Raw genomic sequence first — 23,975 nt, forward strand, 5'->3', positions numbered from 1 at the left:
AATTGACCCAACCTTGCTTATTGAGTGGTCTGCTCTTTTCCTCACTAATATGCAGTGCCTCTTAGGAAAATTTGATATGACATATCTGCCTGAGCCTATTTTGGAATTCTCTAATTTATTCCATTGGTCACTTTGTGTAGTCTGGTGCCATTACCATATCATCTTACTTACTGTAGTTTTACAGTTTGAAGTCATGAAGAAAAAGTGTTTTGGCTTCTTCAAGAGTATGGGCCATAGGCTTGGACTTGTAATATTTTAAGTAGCTTTGAGTGAAAACATTTTTCCGTATTATTTATGGCAATTAGTGTACATAGAATTTAGTGTGTACTAATCATTTGTTCAGACATTTTACAATATCGAAAGAAATGGTCAGAACACAAAATATATGATGCTTATGTTTTATTTATTGGCTTAGAGGTCATGTTTTTTTTCTTTTAATTCTAGGAACAGTTTTAATCAAAAGTAACAGTGGCCAGTTGATGTTGTTATCTCCTCAGCAAGCTGTGACAAGAGCAGAGACCACTACTAACATAACTTCAAGGCCAGCTATACCAACGAATACTCATACGGTCAAAATCTGTACAGTGCCGGTAATATACCTTAGGGTTTTGGTTTTTTTTTTTTTATTCTTGGTTTTCTAGCTGGTATCTTCATGTAAATATATGTGTATTTGTGAATAAAAATAATAGATGATTCTGCTCAACTTTTTGAATTGAACCACTTTCTTTGTGTTAATCAAGATGTTTGGTTTTGTCACTTGGTAATTGCTAAAATTATAAAGATTCAGTCTTCATACTCAAAGATTTTTATTTCTCAGGGGAATGTTAAAAGGGCTTTTTGCATGTCTAAGTGGAAAGAAAATATGCTTCAATTTTAATTTGTGGTAAGACATTAACAGTACAGTTTTATACTATTCATTTGTATCTGTATCTTATAGGAATGACTTCTTAAGAAGTCCAAAATAGTTCATTAACTTAGCGTTGTTAGAAAATGGTTTATTTTACATACATGGTAATCTTTTTAGGTAACTAACTGAAGCTTATCTTGTGTGGCAGAGGTAAAAAAAAAATATATATATATATATATATGTATCATAGCATCTTTTGCTGGTAAAATAAAAAATGCTGAATGTAGTATAGCATTTTCTTGATGAGTCAGGTTCATCCTAATGAAAGATCGCATAGTGTTCTGTGGTAATATCCTCCGGCAGTCTGTCTGCCACCCTCACCCCCCATTTTGTGCTCTCCTCTAATATTTGATTCTAGGTTCTCATTTTCTATGTTACTGTATCTTTCAATGATAGCTGCTCCTTCCCTCTTTTTTCTTTTCTTCTCTTTTCTTTTTCCTTTCCTTTCCTTTCCTTTCCTTTCCGTTCCTTTTTGTTCTTTTTTTTTTGAGAAAGAGAGCACAAGTGGGGAAAGGGCAGAGAGAGAGGGAGAAACAGAATCTGAATCAGGCTCCAGGCTCCAATCTGTCAGCACAGAGCCCTACGTGGGTCTTGAATTCACAAACTGTGAGATCATAACCTGAGCAGAAGTCAGATGCTTAACCTACTGAGCCACCTAGGTGCCCCTGCTCCTTTCTTTTCTAGTTTGCTTTATCTAACTGCTGTGAGTTGAGAAGATAGATTAGCAGACTATTTTAATAATGTTAAATAAGAATCCATATGTTTTTGGGGTGCCTGAGTGGCTCTGCTCTGTTGGTTAAGCAACCAACTCTCAGTTCCGGCACAGGTCAGGAAATTGATCTCAGGGTCATGAAATTGAGCCCAGAGCCCGGTGCTAGGCTCCCCACTGGGCGTGAAGGCTGCTTAAGATTCTTTCTTTTGGGGCACCTGGGTGGCTAAGTCCGTTAAGTGTCTGACTTCGGCTCAGGTTATGATGTCATGGTTTGTGAGTTTGAGTCCCGCATCAGGCTCTGTGCTGACAGCTCAGAGCCTGGAGCCTGCTTTAGGTTCTGTTTCTCTCTCTTTGCCCCTCCCTTGCTCTCTGTCTCTCTCAAAAATAAATAAACATTAAAAATTTAAAAAAAAAAAAAAGATTCTTTCTTTCTGCCCCTTCCCAACTTGTGTTCTCTCTTAACAAAAAAAAACAAAAAAAACCAACTATATGTTTTCTGTATGAGCCAAAGAGTAAAGTTTAAGATTTTAATGCTAAAAAACTGTGATATTGCTAAATCAGTTGCCTCCTTAAGGAGTATGAAGTAGTGTCAGTTGGCCAGTTGACCAGTTAGGTTCGCAGTGGAGAATATGCTTAAAACCTATAAGGCTATATAAAGCCAGTTATAACAACGGAGTTTGCTGTGGTGAAGTGTTTTAATTTTTTTTTAATATCTATTTATTTGAGAGAGAGAGAGCATGTGTGCGCACAAGTGGGGAAGAGCCAGAGAGACAGGGCAGAAGATCCAAAGCAGGCTCTGAGCTGTCAGCACAGAGCCCGACGTGAGGCTCAAACTCCTGAACCGTGAGATCACGACCTGAGCCAAAGTTGGACATTTAACTGACTGAGCCATCCAGGCACTCTGAAGTGGTTTAATGTTTAATGTTCACCATAGTACTGATTGATTTAAAATTACTAATGCTGATGATTCTGTTATCTCTCTCCCCTCCCCCTCTCACCCCCTTAGAATTCTGGTTCACAGTTAGTTAAGAAAGTGGCAGTGGCACCTGTTAAAAAGTTGGCACAAATAGGAACTACTGTGGTAACCACGGTTCCAAAGCCTTCCTCAGTACAGGTAAGTTGTGACTGACTTGTGACCATGTGTGCACTGCTTATTCTCTCATCTTTATTTAGTTGTTTCCTGCTAGATATGTAGGTTGTCACAACAACCGTGTAACCTTGAGCAATTCAGTGATATTTGGTGACACCAAAGTGGGTGGGAACGGTTGGAGGTGTAGAAACACAGGATAAACATGGTGTGTGCTCTTGGAATATTAATTTTACTTGAATGTATTAAATTAATACAAATGCACCCAATACCCATGTGTGATAGTGTTTAGAAGCAGGAGCTAGGACATCCCCTTTGGTGTAGGGGATACTTATTAGTTATTGATACTTGTGGAAGGGAAGGAGAATAAGACTTTGAACTAGATGTAGGCCCAGTAAAGACTCCACCAATCAGGTGGGGAACATTGGAGCAAATATGGCTTGTCAGAGTTGTCCTATGTGCCAGCTTTGGTCAGCTGGGCCTTAATTCCCACTCTGTGATCAGTCATTGGATGTCAGTTCCACAGGGACAGTTGTGCTATTGGGCAAGATAATTCTCTGTAGTTGAGGCAAACCCTGAAAGAACTGACAGCTGTAGCCTATGTAATAGCATTCCCAACAGCTGGGACAACACAGATGTCCTTGTGATGGTATTGCAAAGTTTACTCCTTGTATCACTGGTATCTACTTCCTTATACATTGTTAGAGACCAGATCTTTTGGAATTCCATTGGGTTTCTTCCTTGGGGAAACAAAGAAGAGGAGGTTATAGGATGAACTGCAGTCCTCACTGCTGTGGCTGATACTCATCATCTCCCTCCTTTACTATCCTATCCATTCTAGATTCCCTTCATTCTCAACTAATAACTCTACTGGTCTTGGTAGCTTAACTGGTAGTGGGACCAGATTTTCATCCCTGAGGGATCTGAGGTCTTAATCACTATGCTCTTTTGAGGCAAGAGTTGCTGTACTTGTCCATTTATCATTACAATTGGGCAAGGAAATACCAACAGGCACTTAAGTAGATCCCTTGGATTCACCACACATACTCCTCTCAGTCTGCATTGTAAGATAGCAACCCTACCTATTCCAGATGTCAGGTCACTTACCCTTGTCATGATAAGCTCCTTACTGATGTTCCCTGGACGTAAGGAACCTGAGGTGCCCAGGAGGCAGGCATGGTGTCTAGTTTATGGGAACTCTTGTTGTGTCCTCTGGTGAAAGTGTGCCCCCTGTGGGCAAACATGGGAAGCACATGGTCCCCCAGCATGTCTTTGGGAGTCATAAGTGGTTCCATTCATCCCTTTACTTCTTGATTCCTTGATTTTCATGTATTTGTCCTATTGGAGACATAGTACCATAAAGGATTTCTTGATACAGTTAGTACACTTAGTCTTGGGGGATGGAATTCGATCATCATTGAGTATTGCCTCTGAGTTTGCACTTCACCTGTGCCTTCTTCAGGCTGTTCTAATACTTTACTAGGATGCCAGCTTTTAGGTCATGCCCCCCCCCCCCCCCCCCCAGACAATCATAATCAGTGCCAGTGCAGTCTTGCAAAGCATGGAAATACCATGGGCTGGTCTAGAATATCAGAAGTTATGATTGAGTTTGAGATGGTCCATCCATTACTGCAGTGGGATTGTGTAGATAGAGTAAGACTGGGATTGTGTACCTCTCTATGCCTTTTAAGAGTTAGAATTGGCATGGAAGGTGCAGATATCTGGTAAGGTACAGCTAGTAACTATATTAGAAAGAATTATGAAAGACAGATTTTGTACTAGAGACCATTAAACATTGACAAGGAAAGTGGAAATGCCATAAATCCTTCATCTGTTCACAAAAAATAGTATGCTTTTTCTGAGCTCACATTTCATTGAGCCTTATTTTGCTTCATGAGGGAGAGGAACCCTGAGGTTCCCCAATGAACACTTCCCATTGGTCCTGGAAAGTAATCATAATTACCAGCTAAAGTTTTAGATTATATGTTCTTAAATCAAGTAGTATAAGGAATTAAGGGCAGAGTATAAATCTAGACTCAACTGAATATAGAGTCAGCTGAAGGAAGAGTATTTCATTATTGTATATTGACCTGGAAAAGTTTTTAGACAGTCTCCAAAAAGATTCAGAGAAACTGCATGGTAGTTGTCCTTGAAGAGCAAGACTAAGGCTAGGAATAGGAGGGGGAGTCATTTTTATTGTTGCCTTTGAGATTTGCTTATATTTAATAAAATTTTACTAACGTAGCTGCAATTTTTTCCCCCAAATTTTTATTTAAATTCTAGTTAGTTAACACACAGTGTAATATCTGTTTTAGTAGAATTTAGTGATTCATCACTTACATATAACACCCAGTGCTCAATACAACAAGTGCCCTCCTTAATACCCATTACCCATTTAGCTCATCCCCCCACCCACCTCCCCTCCAACAACTCTCGGTTTGTTCTCTACCATTGAGTCTCTTGTGGTTTGCTTCCCTCTCTTTTTTTTTCCCTTCCCATAAGCTCACCTATTTTGTTTCTTAAATCCACATATGAGTGAAATCTAATGGTATCTGTCTTTCTCTGACTGACTTATTTCACTTAGCATCCATCCTCTCTAGCTGCATCCACATCATTGAGAATGGCAGGATTTCATTCTTCCAGCCTCTATGTTCTTAAGCATTATTCTTTATTGCTTTGGATGGGGCAATTTGAAATTTTAACCCTTGAGAATTACAATATCAGTAAGAATAATAAACACTATCTGTCTAATTTTCAGCAAATGAGATTTTATCTGCACTCTTTTTACAAAGGGGTATATAAAAGTTGAAGATTTAGCTGCAATTTTTAATTTAACTTTTTTTAAACATTTCATCATTCATTCTAGTCTTCATCGTTAATCAGGGTTTTTAATTTCTTTCCCATTTTTTTACCCTGTCTTTTCTAATATATGCTTGTCTAATATATGCTCCAGTCTTTCTAAAGTGGGAAATTTTGGTGTACATTTTAATTCACTTATTGGGACTGTTACCAAAGGAATTTTCTTGAAGGAGATTGCAACCTGAACTTTTTGTGTTGTATACCTTAGTATACAAGTATTTCAACTAAAGTGATGGTGCATTGTTCAGTTTTCTGCATGAATTATAAATACTCTTGTCTTCTGATCCCCCTAAACTTGACTCCTGTTCTGTTACTTTCAGTGTTTGTTTTAAAATAAGATTGTTGCTTTATCTCAATATAGTCGTCTAAGTTTTTAACTGCCTGACTTGTGATTTCTTGTATTAAACTTTTTATCCTGCAGGTGGCGCTAGAATCACACCTCATTTCAATAGAGGGTAGAATAACCAAAATTCTTTTCACTGTGAGAGTAAGATATCACAGTTTGTAATATTTATTATGTTTAATAGTCTAATAAAAGTAGCTTATCTGAATACAATATGATCAATAGATCTCTCTATACTTAAGCAGAAAATTATAGAATAGGAAATCCTATATTTTCATATAAAGACTATTTCAAATTCTTTTTAGAGAAGTATTAATAATGTTTTTTGAGGACCATATGCTTGGTACTATTTTTCACAAACAACCCTAGGAGAGTAGGTAGGTGTCTATTTTTTTATAGACAGGAGTCAAGGGATTACTTGCTTGAGGACAACACTCAGTAGATGTCAATGAAAAGTAGGTAGGTAGATGAGAATGAAACCCAGATCTGTTAAAGTCCAGAGCTCTTACAGCAGTGTGCCATTGCTTTACACTAGTAGAACATAACATGAAAGCAAAGATGTCAAGATCCATTTGTAGTCTCATAAGTGTGAAATGAGGCACCAGCTGTGATATATATATTATAGTAAATGTATCTAAGTATACACTACTCTTAATTTCAGTCTGTGGCTGTGCCAACAGCCAGTGTTGTCACAGTTACTCCTGGAAAGCCCTTGAATTCTGTAACTACCCTGAAGCCTTCAAATTTGGGAGCATCACCTGCCCTCTCAAATGATCCCAGTCTCAAAGCAGAGAACTCAGCAGCTGCTCAGGCAAATCTTTCTCCGGTAAGCTCTCACTTCCACCTTATGTGAGTACAGCTCTTTACAGATTTTCTTGAATTCTGTTTTTAGCTAACATTTGTGTTTTATGTATATTTCTTTACTTAGGCGATGCTAGAAAATGTGAAGAAGTGTAAGAACTTCCTTGCCATGTTAATAAAACTAGCGTGTAGTGGATCACAGTCCCCAGAAATGGGGCAGAATGTGAAGAAACTGGTGGAACAACTTTTGGTAAGTTAGTATTATGAAAACGTGAGAATTCTTAGAACATGTTTTAAATGGGATGTATCTTTAAGTGAGGTTTATGTTAGATGGATTTTTTTGACAAGCTATGTTTTGTTTTTTGTTTTTTTGTTTTTTTGTTTTTAAGTTTATTTTGGGAGAAAGAAAGCACGCAGGGGTTAGGGACAGAGAGAGAGAGAGAGAGAGAGAGAGGGAGAGAATCTCAAGCAGACCACAGAGCTCAAGGTGGGACTCTAACCCATGAACTGTGAGATCATGACCTGAGCCAAAGTCAAGAGCCAGATGTTTAATGAACTGAACCCGCCAGGTGCTTCTGCTTTTGCTTTTTAAGAGCTTTATAATGATAATAAATCTAAGACAAGTAAATCTATTGTATATTATTTTCTGTATGCCTTAACCTAAAAAAAGACCTTGGAGAGAAGGTTGACTATTTGAAAGCCAAGTAAAAAATTGTTACTAGAATTGCAAATGTCAGAAAGCCAGTCTGTAAGTTCAAACAACAAACTTTGTAACCCATGGAAGTAAGTTAATCTTCTTAAGTCTGCCTTTCCTTCTCTTAAAATGAGAAGAGTAATAAATGTGATGACCTTTAGGGCGCCTGGGTGGCTCAGTCAGTTGGGTGTCCAACTCTTGATTTCAGTTCAGGTCATGATCTCACAGTTCGTGAGATCGAGCTCTACGTTGGGCTCTGTGCTAACAGTGGGGAGCCTGCTTGGGGTTCTTTGTCTCCTTCTCTCTCTCTCTTGCCCCTCCCCAACTTGTGTGCACTCTCTGTCTCTCTCTCTCAAAATAAATAAGTAAACATTTAAACAAAATGTGATGATCTTTGACTTACAAGTTCCAAGATGCTGTATTTTTTAGCTGTCAAATTATATGTCATTCATTTTTATATCTTTCAGATAAAATGCTTACATACATTAAAGCAGATGAAAGTGGAAATGAGCAAATATTACATATTATATGCTTAAGAAATATGCTGATGATAGACAAATACAATTTTGAATTTTTTGAACTACTAAAATCTACAGGTTTCTCTGACCATACAATGAGAATTTTGTGTATTTTTTGTATAAAAATGGTCACTTTTTCCTAGCGGAAGATGTTTATGTTTCAAACATTACAGGAAAACAAGTATACTTTATAAATATTAAAATACCTTCTTTACTACTCTTTTTTATGCTACCTATAATTTGTTAGAAATAGGGCACATTTGAAACGGTTAGTTTTCTGCTTGGGAAAACTATTTTAGATACTTAAAATTGTAAGTCCTACAAACAAATTTTTAACTTAACTTTCAAGCATTTTTAAAAATTAAAATTAACTTAAATTTTTAATTTTTGATTTAAATGTAGTTGACATATTATTTTCAAGTATACAGCATAGTGATTTGACAATTACATACATTACAGAATGTTTACCACAGTAAGTGTGGTTACCATCTATCGCCAGAAAGTTATTGCAGTATTATTCGTTATATTTCCTGTGGTGTACTTTCCATCCCTCTGACTTGCTTATTTTATAACTGGAAGTTTGCCCTTCCTAAGTCCCTTCAGCTATTTTGCCTATTTTCTCCTCCCCAGTTTCTTCTCTATATTTGAGTTTGTTTCTCTTTGTATTATTTTTTAGATTTCACATATAAGTGAAATCTTACAGTATTTGTCTTTCTCCTGTCTGACTTACTTCAGTTAGCATAATACCCTCTAGGTCCATCCATGTTGTGAATGGCAAGATCTCATTCTGTTTTATGGCTGAGTAATATTCTATTGTATGTATATACCGTATCTTTTTTATCCAATCATCTGTCTAATGATGGACATTTAGGTTGCTTTTATATCTTGGATATTGTAAACAGTGCTGCAGTAAACACAGTGGTGCATATATTTTTCAGAGTAGTGTTTTTGTTTTCTTTGGGTAAATACCCAGAAGTGGATCATGTGTTATTTTAATTTTTAAATTTTTGAGAAATCTTCATACTGTTTTCCATAACAACTGTACCAATTTACATTCCTTCCAATAGTGCATAAGGGTTTCCTTTTCTCCACATCCTTGCCAACACTTATTGCTTCTTGTTTTTTTGATATTAGCCATTTTGATTGGTGTGAGGTAATATCTCATTGTGTTTTTGATTTGCATTTCCCTGATGATTAGTGATATTGACCATCTATTCATATGTCTGTTTGCCATCCTAAGTCTTCTTTGGAAAAATGTCTATTTAGGTCCTCTTGTCTATTTTTAATCAGATGATTTTTTTTTTCTTTTTTTGGTATTAAGTTGTATGAATTCTTTATATATTTTGGATATTAACCCCTTATCAGGTATGTCATTTGCACATTATCTTCTCCCTGTTCAGAAAGTTGCCTTTTTGTTTTGTTAATGGTTTCCTTTGCTCTGCAAAAGCTTTTTAGTTTGATATAGTCTCAGTAATTTATTTGTGCTTTTATTTCCTTTGCCTGAGAAGACATATACAGAAAAATATTGCTAAGGCTGATGTCCAAGAGTTTACTGCCTGTGTTTTCTTCTGGAGTTTTATGGTTCTAGGTCTCACATTTAGGTCTTTAATCCATTTTGAATTTATTTTTGTATATGGTTTAACAAAATGGTCCAGTTTCATTCTTTTGTATGTAGCTGTCCAGTTTTCCCAACACTATTGAAGAGACTGTCTTTTCCCCATTGTATATTTTCACCTCATTGTCATAGATTAATTGACCATATACACATAGGTTTATTTCTTGGCTGTCTACTCTATTCCATTGATCTGTACGTCTGTTTTTGTGTCAATACCATACTGTTTGGATTACTATAGCTTTGTAGTATAGTTTGAAGTTTGGGATTATGATAACCTCCAGCTTTTTTCTTTCTTAAAATTGGCTGTTCAGGGTCTTTTGTGGTTCCACACAGATTTTAGGATTATTTGTTCTAGTTCTATGAAAAATGCTGTTGGTATTTTGATAGGAATTGTATTCAATCTGTAGATTGCTTTGGGTAGTATAAACATGTTAACAATATTAATTCTTCCAATCCCATGAGCATGGTATATGTTTCCATTTTTTTTGTGTCCTCTTCAATTTCTTTCATTAACATCTTCTAGTTTTCAGAATACAGGTAGGTCTTTGACCTCCTTACATCAATCATGAATTACATACCTTTTCTCTTTTAAAATATTTGTAAACATAAAAGTATTTTTCTTTCTTCTGTTCCTCAGGATGCAAAAATTGAAGCAGAAGAATTTACTAGACAACTGTATGTTGAACTCAAGTCTTCACCTCAGCCTCACCTAGTTCCTTTTCTTAAGGTAAAGTTGTCTGTTACTTTGAATAAATTATTTGGATTAGATTATTTAAAATAATTTTGAAAAAATAATTGAAAACCTGAATATTTCAATATGAGAGCAGTTTAATGTGAAAATACTAACAATGTAGGAGAGGGCTCTCAAATGTTGTCATCTGTTAACATTCATAGTTAGTCCGTATTCTTTGGATTGGAACACTTTGAGAAAACAGAAGTAACACCTCATTCATGAACAAGACTTAATGATTATATTGTTAAAGCTTATATCCTCAAATATCTTGACTTTTCCATTAAAATAGGGCCTTCTGCTTTGTCCTAATAACTCATATTGTCTTAGAAATAAAAAAAATCTCATCATGACAAATTTAGTGGGAGAGCTGTTATTTTTAAAAACTGTTACTAGGCATACTCCTTTTGACGATTTGTTGAATTAAATAGAATTTTGATGTAGAACAGTAACTTTGATAACAAGAGACTATAAAAATTATTTTTTTTGGATATTCAGAAGCTGAAGAGGAATCGAATTGAAATTTATACAGTTATTAAAGACCTGGGATTATAGTGAACCACAGAGTCATCCCATAAATTTTGAAATAATGGAAGACAATTTGACTTAATTGTGTAGGGAGATGAAAGAGGTGCCACAGTGGAAGACTCCTTTTGGTTGCCTCATACAAGAAGAGTTGGAAGGAAAATGGGGCACCTCTTCAGAAGGATATTAAAATAGTGGAAACTGTCACTAGAAGGGTGAGCACATTGATTAGGAGGATGCCAATCATGTGATATGAATTGTGGCTATAGCAACAGAATGTTTTAGCTAAAGGAGACTTGGTCTGGGGAAAGTTGCAGGTTCAGCAAAATACCTAATAATACCAAATAACTACTGCCCTGCTTTTTGGATGACTTTCTTGATTGAGAAGTTAGAGGCAGTTCTTCCTTGGGTCCCTTTCAATGCCTAAAGTTCTGTGAGCTATAGGTGTCTATATGACACTGACAACTCTTGAATTTATCTGTATTTCATACTCCCTGGAGACACCATGGGGGAGAAGGAAGATAATCAGTAGGCTTCTAATATGTATCCTATGCTTTGCTAGATACTTTTTATTTTTATTTCTTATTTTATTTTTATTTTTTGATTTTTAATATTTATTTTTGAGACAGAGTCAGAGCATGAACAGGGGAGGGTCAGAGAGAGAGGGAGACACAGAATCTGAAGCAGCCTCCAGGCTCTGAGCTGTCAGCACAGAGCCCGACGCGGGGCTCGAACTCACGGACTGTGAGATCATGACCTGAGCCGAAGTCAGACGCTTAACCGACTGAGCCACCCAGGCGCCCATGCTAGATGCTTTTTAAATTTACATTGTTTGCGCTTAATTTTCATATCAGTCTTTTGAGAATACTAGGTGCTAGATTTTATAGTAGTTTCCATTTTGGAGACGAAAAAAACTTTAAATTGACTAATTTTTTTATCAAGCTCACAGGTCCAGAATTTAGTCTACCTGACTATTTTTTTGATAATACTAACATTAAGTTGCCAAATGTTACACTAGGAAGTATTTGTGCTTTGTATGTATTTTTTTAAGTTTATCTATTAAAAAAAATTTTTTTTGTAACACTTATTTTTTATTTTTGATTCAGAGAGAGACAGAGGACAAACGGGGGAGGGTCAGAGAGAGAGGGAGACACAGAATCTGAAACAGGCTCCAGGCTCTGAGCTGTCAGCACACAGCCCGAGGTGGGGCTGGAACTCACGGACCGTGAGATCATGACCTGAGCCGAAGTTGGACGCCCAACTGACTGAGCCACCCAGGCGCCCCAAGTTTATTTATTTTTGAGAGAGAGAGAGAGTGTGAGCATGTGCATGTGTGTGCATGAGCAGAGGGAAGGGCAGAGAGAGAGAGGGAGACAGAGAACCACAAGAAGGCTCCATGCTGTCAGCACAGAGCCCAGCATGGGACTCAATCTCACAAACGGTGAGATTGGGACCTGAGCTGAAATCAAGGGCCAGAAGCTTAACCAACTGAATCGCCCAGGCATCCCTTTATGTGTTTTTTAAGGATCTATTAAGCTTTGTGATTTTTTTTTTTTTTTTTTTTTTTTTTTGGTGAGAATTTTTTTCTCATTTTTGAAAGCTTTTGGACATTGAATGTGGCATAGAGATGCCACATGTAAACTTAACTCTGGCCAGCTGATCAAGAGATAATTTAGACATATATTTTTTATTATCTCTTTGAGTCTCATTAATTAATTTATTTATTAAAAATTTTTTTAAATGTTTATTCATTTTTCAGAGACAGAGCATGAGTGGGGGAGGGGCAGAGAGAGGGAGACAGAATCTGAAGCAGGCTCCAGGCTCTGAGCTGTCAGCACAGAGCCCGACGCTGGGCTCCAAGTCACGAACTGTGAGATTGTGACCTGAGCTGAAGTCGGACGCTCAACTGATTGGGCCACCCAGGTGCCCCTGAGTCTCATTATTTTAACATTTTTTTTCAATTGTGTTTTTCTCAGGATCCCCTCATGTTAGAATTCTGGCTTAAATTTAATCAGATCACTTCATCTGTTCATGTGTTTCCAAAGCAGCTTGCTTTTAAAGTTTGGAAAAAGATTATGAGAGATTGTTTCTTACTTTCTTTTGTTACCATTTATATACATATTTGAAAACCTTCAGAGAGCTTTTCAATCCTTTTTAATAAAAAAAAAGTAAAGGAAGTAACTATAAGAAAAGGAAGAACAATGGTTCTCATTTGCTTCTTAAATAAAGGCAGTCTGACTGAATTTAAATGTCAAAACAAGGAAACCTTCCAAACAGCCCTTGAATTCATCAAAAGATAACCTACTATCTTGCCTCCTTTTCCATTTTTTTTTTTCTTTCTTAAAAACAAAATCCCCAGGGACAAAAAGAATGTTCTACTTTTTAGTTTGAACACCCTTTACTCTTTTAGAAGGGTGTAAGGAACACCAGTGTAAAATCCTGTCAAAATATTCTAGCTTGGGGAACCTAAGGGGCTCAGTCAGTTAAGTGTCCCACTTTTGATTTTGGCTCAGATCATGAGATTGAGCCCTGAGTTGGGCTCCATGCTGAGTGTGGAGCCTGCTTAAGATCGTCTCTCTCCCCCACATCCCCCCAAAAGACTCTCTCCCTCCCTCTCCCTCTGCTTCCCCCCCTCCCCCCCATGCATGCACTCGCATTCTATCTCAAATAAATAACACAAATGAATAAACAGACAAATAGTTAGATAAATAAATGAAAATATTCTAGCTCAATTAAGGAAATTGACCTTGTTTGTATTAGTTTTATTTTTGTCTTTTCTTGTATTACTTTTATTTTGATTTAAGACTGTCTATCCAAAGCTTGAAAGTTGTTTACCAAAACCTTTTTTTTTGATAGATTCTATTGTTATAAAACAAACTTATAGATACTAAGATTATTAGTGATCTATTATGGGGTATAGGTAAATATAAACGAGTATACACAGTGTTTTTATTTTACTAAATTGATATTGAGGTATACAAAATAAGTTTAATATTGGGAGATAATTTCCTGTTGAAAAATAAAGCACTTTGGGGCTTTAAATTGACTGTATCCTGGATTTTGACAGGATATGAATATGAAGTGATACCAGATTTCCTCAACTGAAACACCTGATATACTTTTGATTTGTTTTATGTTGTAAAGCTATGAAAAATACAAAGCTATGAAGTACTAAATCCTTTAGTTTTACTAGCAGTTGATTTATTTAATCAGGTTCTTTTTTCTCCCCTGTTTCTAGAAAAGTGTGATTGCCTTACGACAACTCATGCCCAACTCCCAGAGCTTTATTCAGCAGTGTGTTCAGCAGACCTGTAGTGAGGTTGTCATTGCTACCTGTACCACAACAGCAGCCACTTCTCCCGTGGTGACAACAACAGTTTGCTCCATCCAGCCTGAAAAACCCATCATTGTTTCTGGAACAACAACAGCCAGCACCGTGTCAGTGCCAGCTCTGAATCCACTTGCTGGCCCAGGGGGAGCAAAACCAGGAGTTGTGACACTTCATTCTCTGGGTCCACCTGCTGCACCAGGAGGAACAGCAGCTGGAACGGTTTTGCTTCAGACTCCAAAACCACTGGTGACATCTATACAGAACACAGTCACAGCAGTCTCCCTCCCACCTGAGAAGCCAGCTGTCTCTGGGGCAGCAGTCACGCTGGCTCTCCCTGCGGTGACTTTCGGAGAACCTTCGGCAGCAGCTGTCTGTCTTCCGTCTGTGAAACCTGTCATGACCTCTGCTGGGACCACATCTGACAAGCCTGTCATTGCTCCAGTCCAGATAAAACTTGCACCACCAGGCCCCATCCTTTCTCAGCCGGCTGGTATTCCACAGGCAGTTAAAGTCAAACAACTAGTGAGTAACGTTCATTTCTTCCTCAGTTTCTTCTTTTGAAAATTTCAAACATTCAGAAAACTGGCAAGGCTAGTAAAACAAGCCCCTGAGTATCCTTGACTGAGTTTGAATACTTGGTAACATTTTGCCATATTCGTTTAGTTTCTTCCTCTCTCTGTTCACACACATAAGCACACGCACATAACTTTTTCCTGAACCATTTGAGAGCTTATTGCAGAAGTCGTGATGTTGCACCTCTAAGCTAAGTACTGTGTATCTCCTACTGAAAAGGATTTTTTCTCTAACGTAAGGGCCTCACACTTATTACCGTATGTGGAAAGTTAGTATTGGTACAGTTATTTTCCTAGTTGTGCCAACAGTGTCCTTTACAGCTACTTTTTTTCTGATAGAGAACTGCCTGTTACATTCACCTGTCTTTTCTCTTTAGGCTCCTTTAATCCAGAACAGCTCCCCAGCCTTTCATGGTTGCTCATTATCTTGTAATAGTTTAAGTGCCCAGGCTAGTTGTTTTGCAGAATGTCCTTTGTTATGTCTAATTGTTTCCTCAAGTTAAGATTCAGACTAAATCTTTTTGACAAGGTTATTACAGAGGTAATGTTATGGTAACAGTTCTCAAGAAAAATATGCTAAGAGGAGAGGGAAATGGTGAGGGGAATAGATGAGTATGAAGCTGTGTTTTTTCCTAAACTTGGTAGGTTAGGAGGTTCTTGGATGAAAGAAACCTTAGCTATTTATCAATTAGTGTTGTTAACACTTAGAAATAAAACTGTCAGTTATTTTACCAGTTTATTTGGGAATAGCAGAGCATTAGATTCAGGACAAGCAAGCTGTGGCAAAATCACAGGCACATCTAGAGAACAGAAGAGAATGGCCTTGTATAGAGGAAAGGAGGAAGTTGGAAAAGGCTGTTATAATCAAAAGTCCTTTGGAGTAAACACAGTTCGATGTGTAGTAGCTTCTCCTTGGTGGAGTTGTGACAGTCTCTCTCTCATCGGCTGGGCTGTTGCTGGGCAAGATGAAAATCTTTCTTCCTCCTGCAGTCGTAGTAAAGGATAGGTTTCTTCCTGTTCAGAATGCAAGGTACCTCTCTTTGTGTTGGGGTCTGCAGCTGATGACTAGTTGTAGGGTGTGAGAGGTTCCCCTTTTGGCTTCCTGGCTCATTTTCATGGGGCTTCCCCTTATTTTCAGTGTTTAGAACACTTTAGTTGATTCAAGACAGATGGTGAGAGTATTGTTAATAACCTGTGGGAGATAGTACATGGTGAGTTAAGAATCACGTTTCTTGGGATGCCTGGGTGGCTCAGTCGGTTGAGCGTCTGACTTTGGCTCAGGTCGTGATCTCAAGTCTTGTGAGTTTGAGCCCCACACTGGGCTCTGTGCTGACAGCTCAGAGCCTGGATCCTGTTTCAGATTGTGTGTCTCCTCTCTCTCTGCCCCTCCCCCACTCATGCTCTTTGTGTCTCTCTCTTTCTAAAATAAACATTAAAAAAATAAATAAAATAAAAATGATTTTTCTTTTTTTGCTTACCTTATACTGTAACACCTGTTACACTAGCTGTTCTAGTATAGTTTTGGTAATTGCCCTTGTTTTCTTTTATAAATCTTTTTGTTAAAGGCTGTGTGTTGAATCTCTTTGTTTTAGTTTTTATTCTGCTTCTGGGAATAATAAAATCCAAGTAAACTTACTAGCCTTGTTTGTGTGATCAGGAGCAGAGGTTAGTATCTGTGGATGATTGTCTTTGAGGCAGAAGGTAGCAATGGGTATAAGATGAAAGAAGGAAGATCAATATGGACAATCAAACTCCTGAGTAGGTAGGAAGTAATAGCCATTTCCTGGGTGCTAATCTTTTTTTCATCCCTTCCTACTCAGGGTCTGATTTTCAAATAAAGAAATGTGCCTGCCTTGCAGGGTTTCTCTTGGGTTGTCTGAATTTAATCTCAGACTTGAAACCTTTTTAGAAGCAGTGATTCTTAAACATCAGTCTGAGCAGCCAGCTTTGGGAACCACTGAAACAGAGTAATTGCCTCAAGGAAAGGCCTGTTTTTGGTAGCACTGAACAGAATTGAAATCCTCTTTACAGGTCATAAGTGATTCTTGAATCAGTGCTAATCTTTATTGAACATTTATACTATTATTAGTTCCTGAATTGAAATAACACTTTATAGCTATGTAGAATTTTAAAAGCATGTCATGTATTAACTATGGGTTTTAAAATACTTTTGTGATAAAGAAAAGGCAGTGAGAAAACTAAGACTCTGGAAACATTAAGTGACCCATCCACTGGCACTCAACAAGTATTGGATCTCAGACTAGAACCTAGTGTCTTTCCCATTAGAGTATGGTACTCATGGCAAGAACTTCTAGGTTTCTAGAGTGTCCTGAAACAGAAAAGTTATGTGGTAATAATATCTTGATAGCATTTATGTTTTGTAGGTTTGACTTGTTATACATTAGGAACAATTTCAGTAAAGAAAAAATGTAACAGAAAATCTAGTACTGGCTAGCCCAGTACTTCGAGTATGCAGCTCTGGATCTCAGGGTTGTGAGTTGGAGCCCCACGTTGGATACAGAGATTACTTAAAAACAAAATCTAAGAAAGAAAGCAAGAGAAAAGAATGAATGAATCCAATGGTAAATGTTAGGGATTTTTTGAATTACTACTTTCATTTGTATAATGTGGAGTATTTTAATTTTCCTTGTGAATTCTGCTTTCTTGTTTAGCCTTTGTTTGTTCACATTTTTTTTTTTTTTTTAAGTAGGCTCCATGCCCAATGGTGGGGCTTAAACTCAGAACCCTGAGATTGAGAGTTGCATGCTCTACCTACTGAGCCAGCCAGGCACCCCGTTTGGCCTTTGTTTTAATTTTACTCAACACATTTGATGTCAGTATTCATACCTTCATATTTAAAAATGACAAACACTAGAGCAACTAGACACTGAAGATGCATTGTAATCTGTTTTGTAACACATTTTTACCTGGGGCACAAAACAAGATAAGCCATTCTGTATGGTAATGCCACAGAGAGGACTGAACTAGGATATTTTTTCAAATTAATGTGGAAAATTAATATTTACTAAAGTGTTTATTAGTATTAGGTGAGCCCATTTTAAACCATTGTCCAATTTAATCCCAGTTAGGTGAGAAGGAAAATAGGATGCTAGAAACATAAGAAAGTATTCAGTGCAGCTTATAAGAAAGATGGCAAATAATAATTTAAGATATGAGAATTGCCATACTGGATCAAATCTGTGGTCTGGGCGACTCAGGATGTAGTCTCTAAAAATGAGCTGAAGAATGGGGCACCTGGGTGGCTCAGTTTGTTAGGCATCAGACTTCACCTTGGGTCATGATCTCACAGTTTGTGAGTTTGAGCCCTGCTTGAGGCTCTGTGCTCACTGTGCAGAGCCTGGAACCTTCTTCAGATTCTGTGTCTCTCTCTCTCTGCCCCTCCTCTTCTCATATTCATGCTCATGCTCTGTCTCTTTCTCTTTCTCTTTCTCTCAAAAATAATAAACATTAGGGGCGCCTGGGTGGCTCAGTCAGTTAAGCGTCCGACACTGGCTCAGGTCATGATCTCATGGTTTGTGAGTTTGAGTCCCATGTCAGGCTCTGTACTAATATCTCAGAGCCTAGAGCCTGCTTCGGAATTTGTGTCTCCCTCTCTGTCTGCTCCTCCCCTGTTTGCACTCTCTCTCTCAAAAATTAATAAAACATCAAAAGAAATTTTAAAAATATATAAACGTTAACAAAATTAAAAATGAGCTGAATGCAAGTATTACTGTTCAGTGTTAGTTTTTAAATTTGTTTATTCCCTTTAATAATTGATTGTGAATTTTAAAATTCCTTCTTTATCTGTTTCTAGCATTTCTACTAATTTTTCTGGAAATTGTATAGGTTTCCTGCTTTCTAGATGTTTTCTATATCCATGCTTTTGAGCTATAAGAATCCTCTTAATCTCCCATTGCAGGGTTTAAATTTTATAGAATTATTGCTTTATGAAATTACACATTTTTATCCCAGATTAAAGAGGCCCTTCCCCATTTTTTTTTAAATTTAGATTTATTACTACATGTTATCTTTTCTATCTCATTGATTATTGTATGTTAACCTCTGGGGATCTGCTTAAAGTTCTCATCAGAAGAATTGACTTGTTCACAGCTTCCGTAGATGAAAGTTTTTCATTTTGTGCCAGTAGTTCATTGCTTTGTATATTTTAGTCCTCAAATGCTTGAATTATTGAAATGTGGACCTAATCAGTAGTTCTTTTGATTTCATCTGAGAATCTAGTTTTTATAAATGTTAATGTTATTATCTATTAATTCTAGCATAGCAGGTGTTATATGATGTTACACACTCTGAGTAAATGTTAAGCTTAACGTTTTTACCTTTAAAGTTAGTGAAAGAGAGTGGATGATACGTAGTATAGTCTACTGATGATGGATACGTAATAAGTAGAAGCTTTCAGAAGTTTCAGCACTTAAACAGTTTTCTTAGGATATTTGTGAAAAAACTGTTTTACTCATAATTGAGCAAAAGCTAAATTTAACTTAAAGTATAATTTAAATTAAATTTAAACTTAATTAACAAAAGGTAATTTAATAGAGAACTAAATTTTAATTTCAGTTTGGTCATTTTAAAAATTAAATTTGATATATTTTAATAACTAATTTTACCATATAAAAATTAAACAATGTCTCTAAAGTCCACAACATGTATGAATAAAATTCACAAATGAGAAAGTTAATTCAAAATTCCTGGTCTGTATTTTTAGGGAAAAGAAAAATGCTGATAATTTTAGAGAGGAGAGCAAACTGAATGTTGCCACTCTTAGTAGTAATATTGTATTATATGTTGTTAGTTCAATATCTTTAAAAACAGTTTATACTTGGAGATAGGGCAGGAAGCTTTTATATTATCTTGGATATTTTTCTTATTTCAAATATATATTCCCCCGAGCACCTGGGGTGGCTCAGTCTGTTGAGCGTCTGACTCTGGATTTTGGTTCAGGTCCTGATTGCAGGCTTATGGAATTGAGCCCTGTGTCATGGAACCTACTTAAGGTTCTCTCTCCCTCCCTCATTCCCTCCCTCTCTCCCTCTGCCCCCTCTCCCTTGCTTGCACATGGGCATGTGCATGTGCTTTCTCTCTCTCTCTGTAGAAAATATGTATATATGTCTGTGTGTTTCTCTGTAGAAAATATGTATATATGTCTGTATATATATATATGTATATATATACACACACACAAGACATACATATATATGACTCTTTTATCTGCATTTCTTCCTTAACAGAATTGTAGACATTTGATAAATAGTGGCCAAGTATGTCCAACAGTCATTCTCCAAATATTACTGTTTTGTGGATATCAGACGAAAACAAGTACTAGTACATTATTAAATGTGGTAATTTTCCATTTCATTCCATTGAAGTAAAGCTGATTTCTTAAAACAAATTGATCTAGAATATTAGCAAAGATTTATTCTTGTTGCATTGTATTTTCCTCTGGTACCTAATTATTTTGAAGTAAGGGACCATTAAAGAATTTTAAACAAATAGATCTTTATATGAAATACTATATGAGATGTAACTCTGCTGACGGACTCTGACCAGTTTTCACTGGACATGGAGAAGTATTTTCAAGGGTATAAATTTTAGTTTCTGAGTATGCTGGTGGCCACTATATTTATTAGAGAAGTTAAAGTAAAAATTGAGTAGGAAAAAAACAAAACAAGGATCATTAATTGTTTTATTGGCTCAGGTAGTTCACTCTCAGTTTCATATTGGACTGACCTAAGGATCCAGATTTAAGCAGTTTGTATTTTTTTCTTTCTTTTTTTGCATTCTGTTAAGTGTGAGAAGAGAGGTAGAATTCCAGTTGATGGTTGTAGTCCCACTTAAATGGGACTGAGGAAAGTTTTGGTGAAGAAAGAGATTGAATTCAAGTAAGGTACCTTTATTTACCATGTGTAATTAGGGTTGCATAGAAGATTCTCCACATGCCATATTTAATCAGAGTTTATATAATAGTATATAGATTGATTAATGCTAGTTCATTTAAATTTACTTGAGTTTTTTTTTTTTTTTTTTAATTGGCAAGGATACATTAGAATTGATGGACAATAAACTATTTAGAAACAGTGTTTACAGTATTAGGTCATCTTATTTTTGCTTTATCAAAGACAGTGTTTTATTATGGAAATTTTGAAACATAGCAGTGTTGAAGTTCATAGTGAACACCTGTATAGCAACCACCCAGATTCTGTTTATAATTACTATACTTGATTTATCATGTATTTATCCAGCCTTCAATCATCTTATTTGATGGTTTCAAAGACTTCTTCCTAAATAGTTAAACATGCATGTTATTAACTACAGTTCAATATTTCCTGTTCTTTTTCTTTTTAGCTAAGATCTACATACAGTGACGTACACAAATTTTAAATGTACCATTGGATAAGTTCTGGCAGTTAGCGTATACTTCTGTGTAACTCAGATCACCTACCAAGTTATAGTATGTTAACCTCATCTTGAAGTACCCTTGTGTTCCTTCTCAGTCCCCACCCCAACATCCCCAGAAGCAACAACTCTTTTGATAATTTTCTCCCACAGATTACTTTTGCTTGTTCTAGAATTTCATATGAATCAAATCTTACAATAAGCACATTTAAAATTTAACAAAAATTTAAAATTTTTTTTTTAATGTTCATTATCGAGAGACAGAGCATGAGTGGGTGAGGAGCAGAGAAAAAGGAAAACACAGAATCTGAAGCAGGCTCCAGGCTCTGAGCTCTCAGCACAGAGCCTGGCACAGGGCTCAAACTCACGACCTGCAAGATCATGACATGAGCCGAAGTCGGACGCTCAACTGACTGAGCCACCCAGTCACCCCTATAGGTTCTCAATTTTAAGCAGCATTTACAGATTCCTATAAAAGCTGGTGGCATAATTAAGAATTCATTTGAGCACATTTTTTAAAATGTTTTTTTATTTTAGAGCAAGCAGGGGAGGGGCAGAGAGAGAAGGAGACAGAGGATGCGAAGCAGGCCCCATGCTGTCATCCCAGAGCCCGATGCGGGGCTCCAACTCACAAACCACGAGATCATGACGGGAGCTGAAGTCTGACACTTAACTGACTGAGCCACCCAGGCGCCCCTGAGCACATTTTTAAGAGTTTAGAAGGCCCATTAAATTAAAGAAACAGCATGTTCTAAGGTTTACCAAGATTGAGTTTTAATTTAGATTGGGCATGGCAAATAAGTTTCAACTTTCATTGTAGGATTTAACTGGAGCTCTGTGTTAAGATTCTGAGGCTGAATGTGGGCATATAGAAGTGTTTAGTGGTGTATGCCATTGTCCCAGAAGGTAAGGAATTGTGGTACAAGAACCATATATTAGCTGTTCCTGAAAAATGTTTGGCAACTAACTAACTGACTTTTATACTGCAGCTTTTGTTTTGTTAGGGTCTTCTATTTTCTGGAACTCAACCTTACTGAGTTCATTCTGATAATCACATATTGAATAATGTATAGAAATTAGAGGAGATAGTAAGTGATTGAATCCAGTAGCTGTGTGTGCATGCACTACTTGAGTTATTTACAGATAAACATTTGATTGCTGTGTATTTATGAATAGTGGAGTAGGTGAGGGTTGAAATACAGAGAAAGCAATAGTTCCTTGTCACATATCCCAGAGCATAATGTAAAAATCATAATTAAAAAAAAAATCTAAGTAATGTTATGTAGCCCTAGACATATATTTCTATGAACTATTAGAACATTAATTTATTTTAAGATTCAAATAAAACATCAGAATTTGACATGTCAAGAGAAAAGGCTAAGGTATGTGCTACTTAGTGATTTTCCTTGCTAGTGGTTTTTTGGAGGGAAATTAAATAAAGGACTTAAGTTTGCAAAAATATAATACAGCTTTCTTTTGCTTGCCAAGTAGGAATAAATATCTCTTCAGGTAAATTTCCATCTCTCTGCAATAATTTCTCAATCTCCATAAGATGCCTAATACTGTGGTTTTAAGTGGTACTTTGAAAGAACGCTAATGAATGCTCTTCTTTCTCACTCATTGTATTTTATTTTGTTCAGCAAGCGTGCAGTGTGCTGTACATGCTGCCCCAAGTGTCATAATCATTAAGATGAGGAATAATAGGGATCCAGGGTTATTTAAATCCCAGCTCAGAACTTTGTGATATGTATAAATACCACATATCATATACATTTATATAAATATTTGTATATTCATAATATATATAATAATTATAAACATTTATAAAGATATATTTATATGTTTTTAACTGGCATATTTGTCTCCCCCCACGTGTATGATCTTGATCCCATGTGGGGCTGTAGGCAGGGCCAGGCACACCTGGGATCCTACAGGTGGGCACTGAGGCTTCCTGTCCCCAGCTTGTCCTTGTCAGGGCCACATAGTGGTGCCTCGGTCCCATGGGTGCTATCCCTGTCTGCCCCACCTCCACTCCTTATAGTCCAAGTCGCATACAGCCAGGCTGTGTAGGGCCCACATCCACCTCAGGGACAGAGCTTCAGGCTATTAAGTGAGTACCTATCAGAATGGTATGAAGACTAACTCAAACACATATGTGTGTGTGTGTGTGTGTGTGTGTGTGTGTGTGTGTGTGTGTGTGTGTATATATGTATATATATATATATATATATATATATTTTTTTTTTTTTTTTTTTTTTTTCCCTTAAGAAAGAGAAGGGTGCAAGTGCGCAAGGGACAGAGAGAGAGAGAGAATCTCACGAGGGACAGAGAGAGAAGCAGAGCTCACCGGAAGCAGGGCTTGTCGTTTTTGTTGTTGTTGTTTGTTCTGTTTTTACATCGGAAGCAGGGCTCATGCTTACCTGATGTGGGACTTGAACTCTCAAAAGGTGAGATCATGACCTGAGCTGAAGTCAGATGCTTAACCACTGAGCCACCCAGGCACCCTCTAATAATATTTTATTACTGTTTTTCAAAATTAAAATACTGAAAAAGAATACTTAGTAAAGGATATTAAGGAAGAAGATGTGGGTAAATGGGGAAAGAGGCCAGAATTGTTAGGATTGTTTCTGTTAAGATTCAGTCTGAATGCATAAATGTAACTGTGAATACATATTTCATTGTAGAATTTATTATTTTTCTAGTAATATTAGTTTGAAAACTCAACTTCATTTTTCTAATTATAAATGTAGTATATGCTAATCATAAAAAAGCAAATAATGCAGATACCTATAAAGTATATATAAAATATATAATAAAGAAATACACAGCATCCAGGTGGCTCAGTCAGTTAAGTGTCCAACTCTTGATTT

General features: G+C 36.7%; 1 protein-coding gene across 8 annotated transcripts in view; it reads left to right on the forward strand.

The window, feature by feature from the left end:
- TAF4B (TATA-box binding protein associated factor 4b) overlaps nucleotides 1-23,975 on the forward strand; it is a 179,162-nt gene that overhangs the window by 13,636 nt on the left and 141,551 nt on the right. For all 8 annotated transcript variants that reach the window (XR_007145943.1, XM_047828512.1, XM_047828514.1 and 5 more), the window contains 6 exons: nucleotides 445-590; nucleotides 2,626-2,733; nucleotides 6,570-6,734; nucleotides 6,837-6,959; nucleotides 10,174-10,263; nucleotides 14,030-14,644. Coding sequence is in view for 7 of the 8 variants with exons in the window: in XM_047828512.1 (XP_047684468.1) it covers nucleotides 445-590; nucleotides 2,626-2,733; nucleotides 6,570-6,734; nucleotides 6,837-6,959; nucleotides 10,174-10,263; nucleotides 14,030-14,644 (1,247 nt within the window). In the remaining variant the exon portion in view is untranslated. The remainder of the gene's footprint in view (nucleotides 1-444; nucleotides 591-2,625; nucleotides 2,734-6,569; nucleotides 6,735-6,836; nucleotides 6,960-10,173; nucleotides 10,264-14,029; nucleotides 14,645-23,975) is intronic.

This window comes from Prionailurus viverrinus, chromosome D3, assembly GCF_022837055.1.
Source record: "Prionailurus viverrinus isolate Anna chromosome D3, UM_Priviv_1.0, whole genome shotgun sequence".
In the NCBI taxonomy this organism is placed as follows: Eukaryota; Metazoa; Chordata; class Mammalia; order Carnivora; family Felidae; genus Prionailurus; species Prionailurus viverrinus.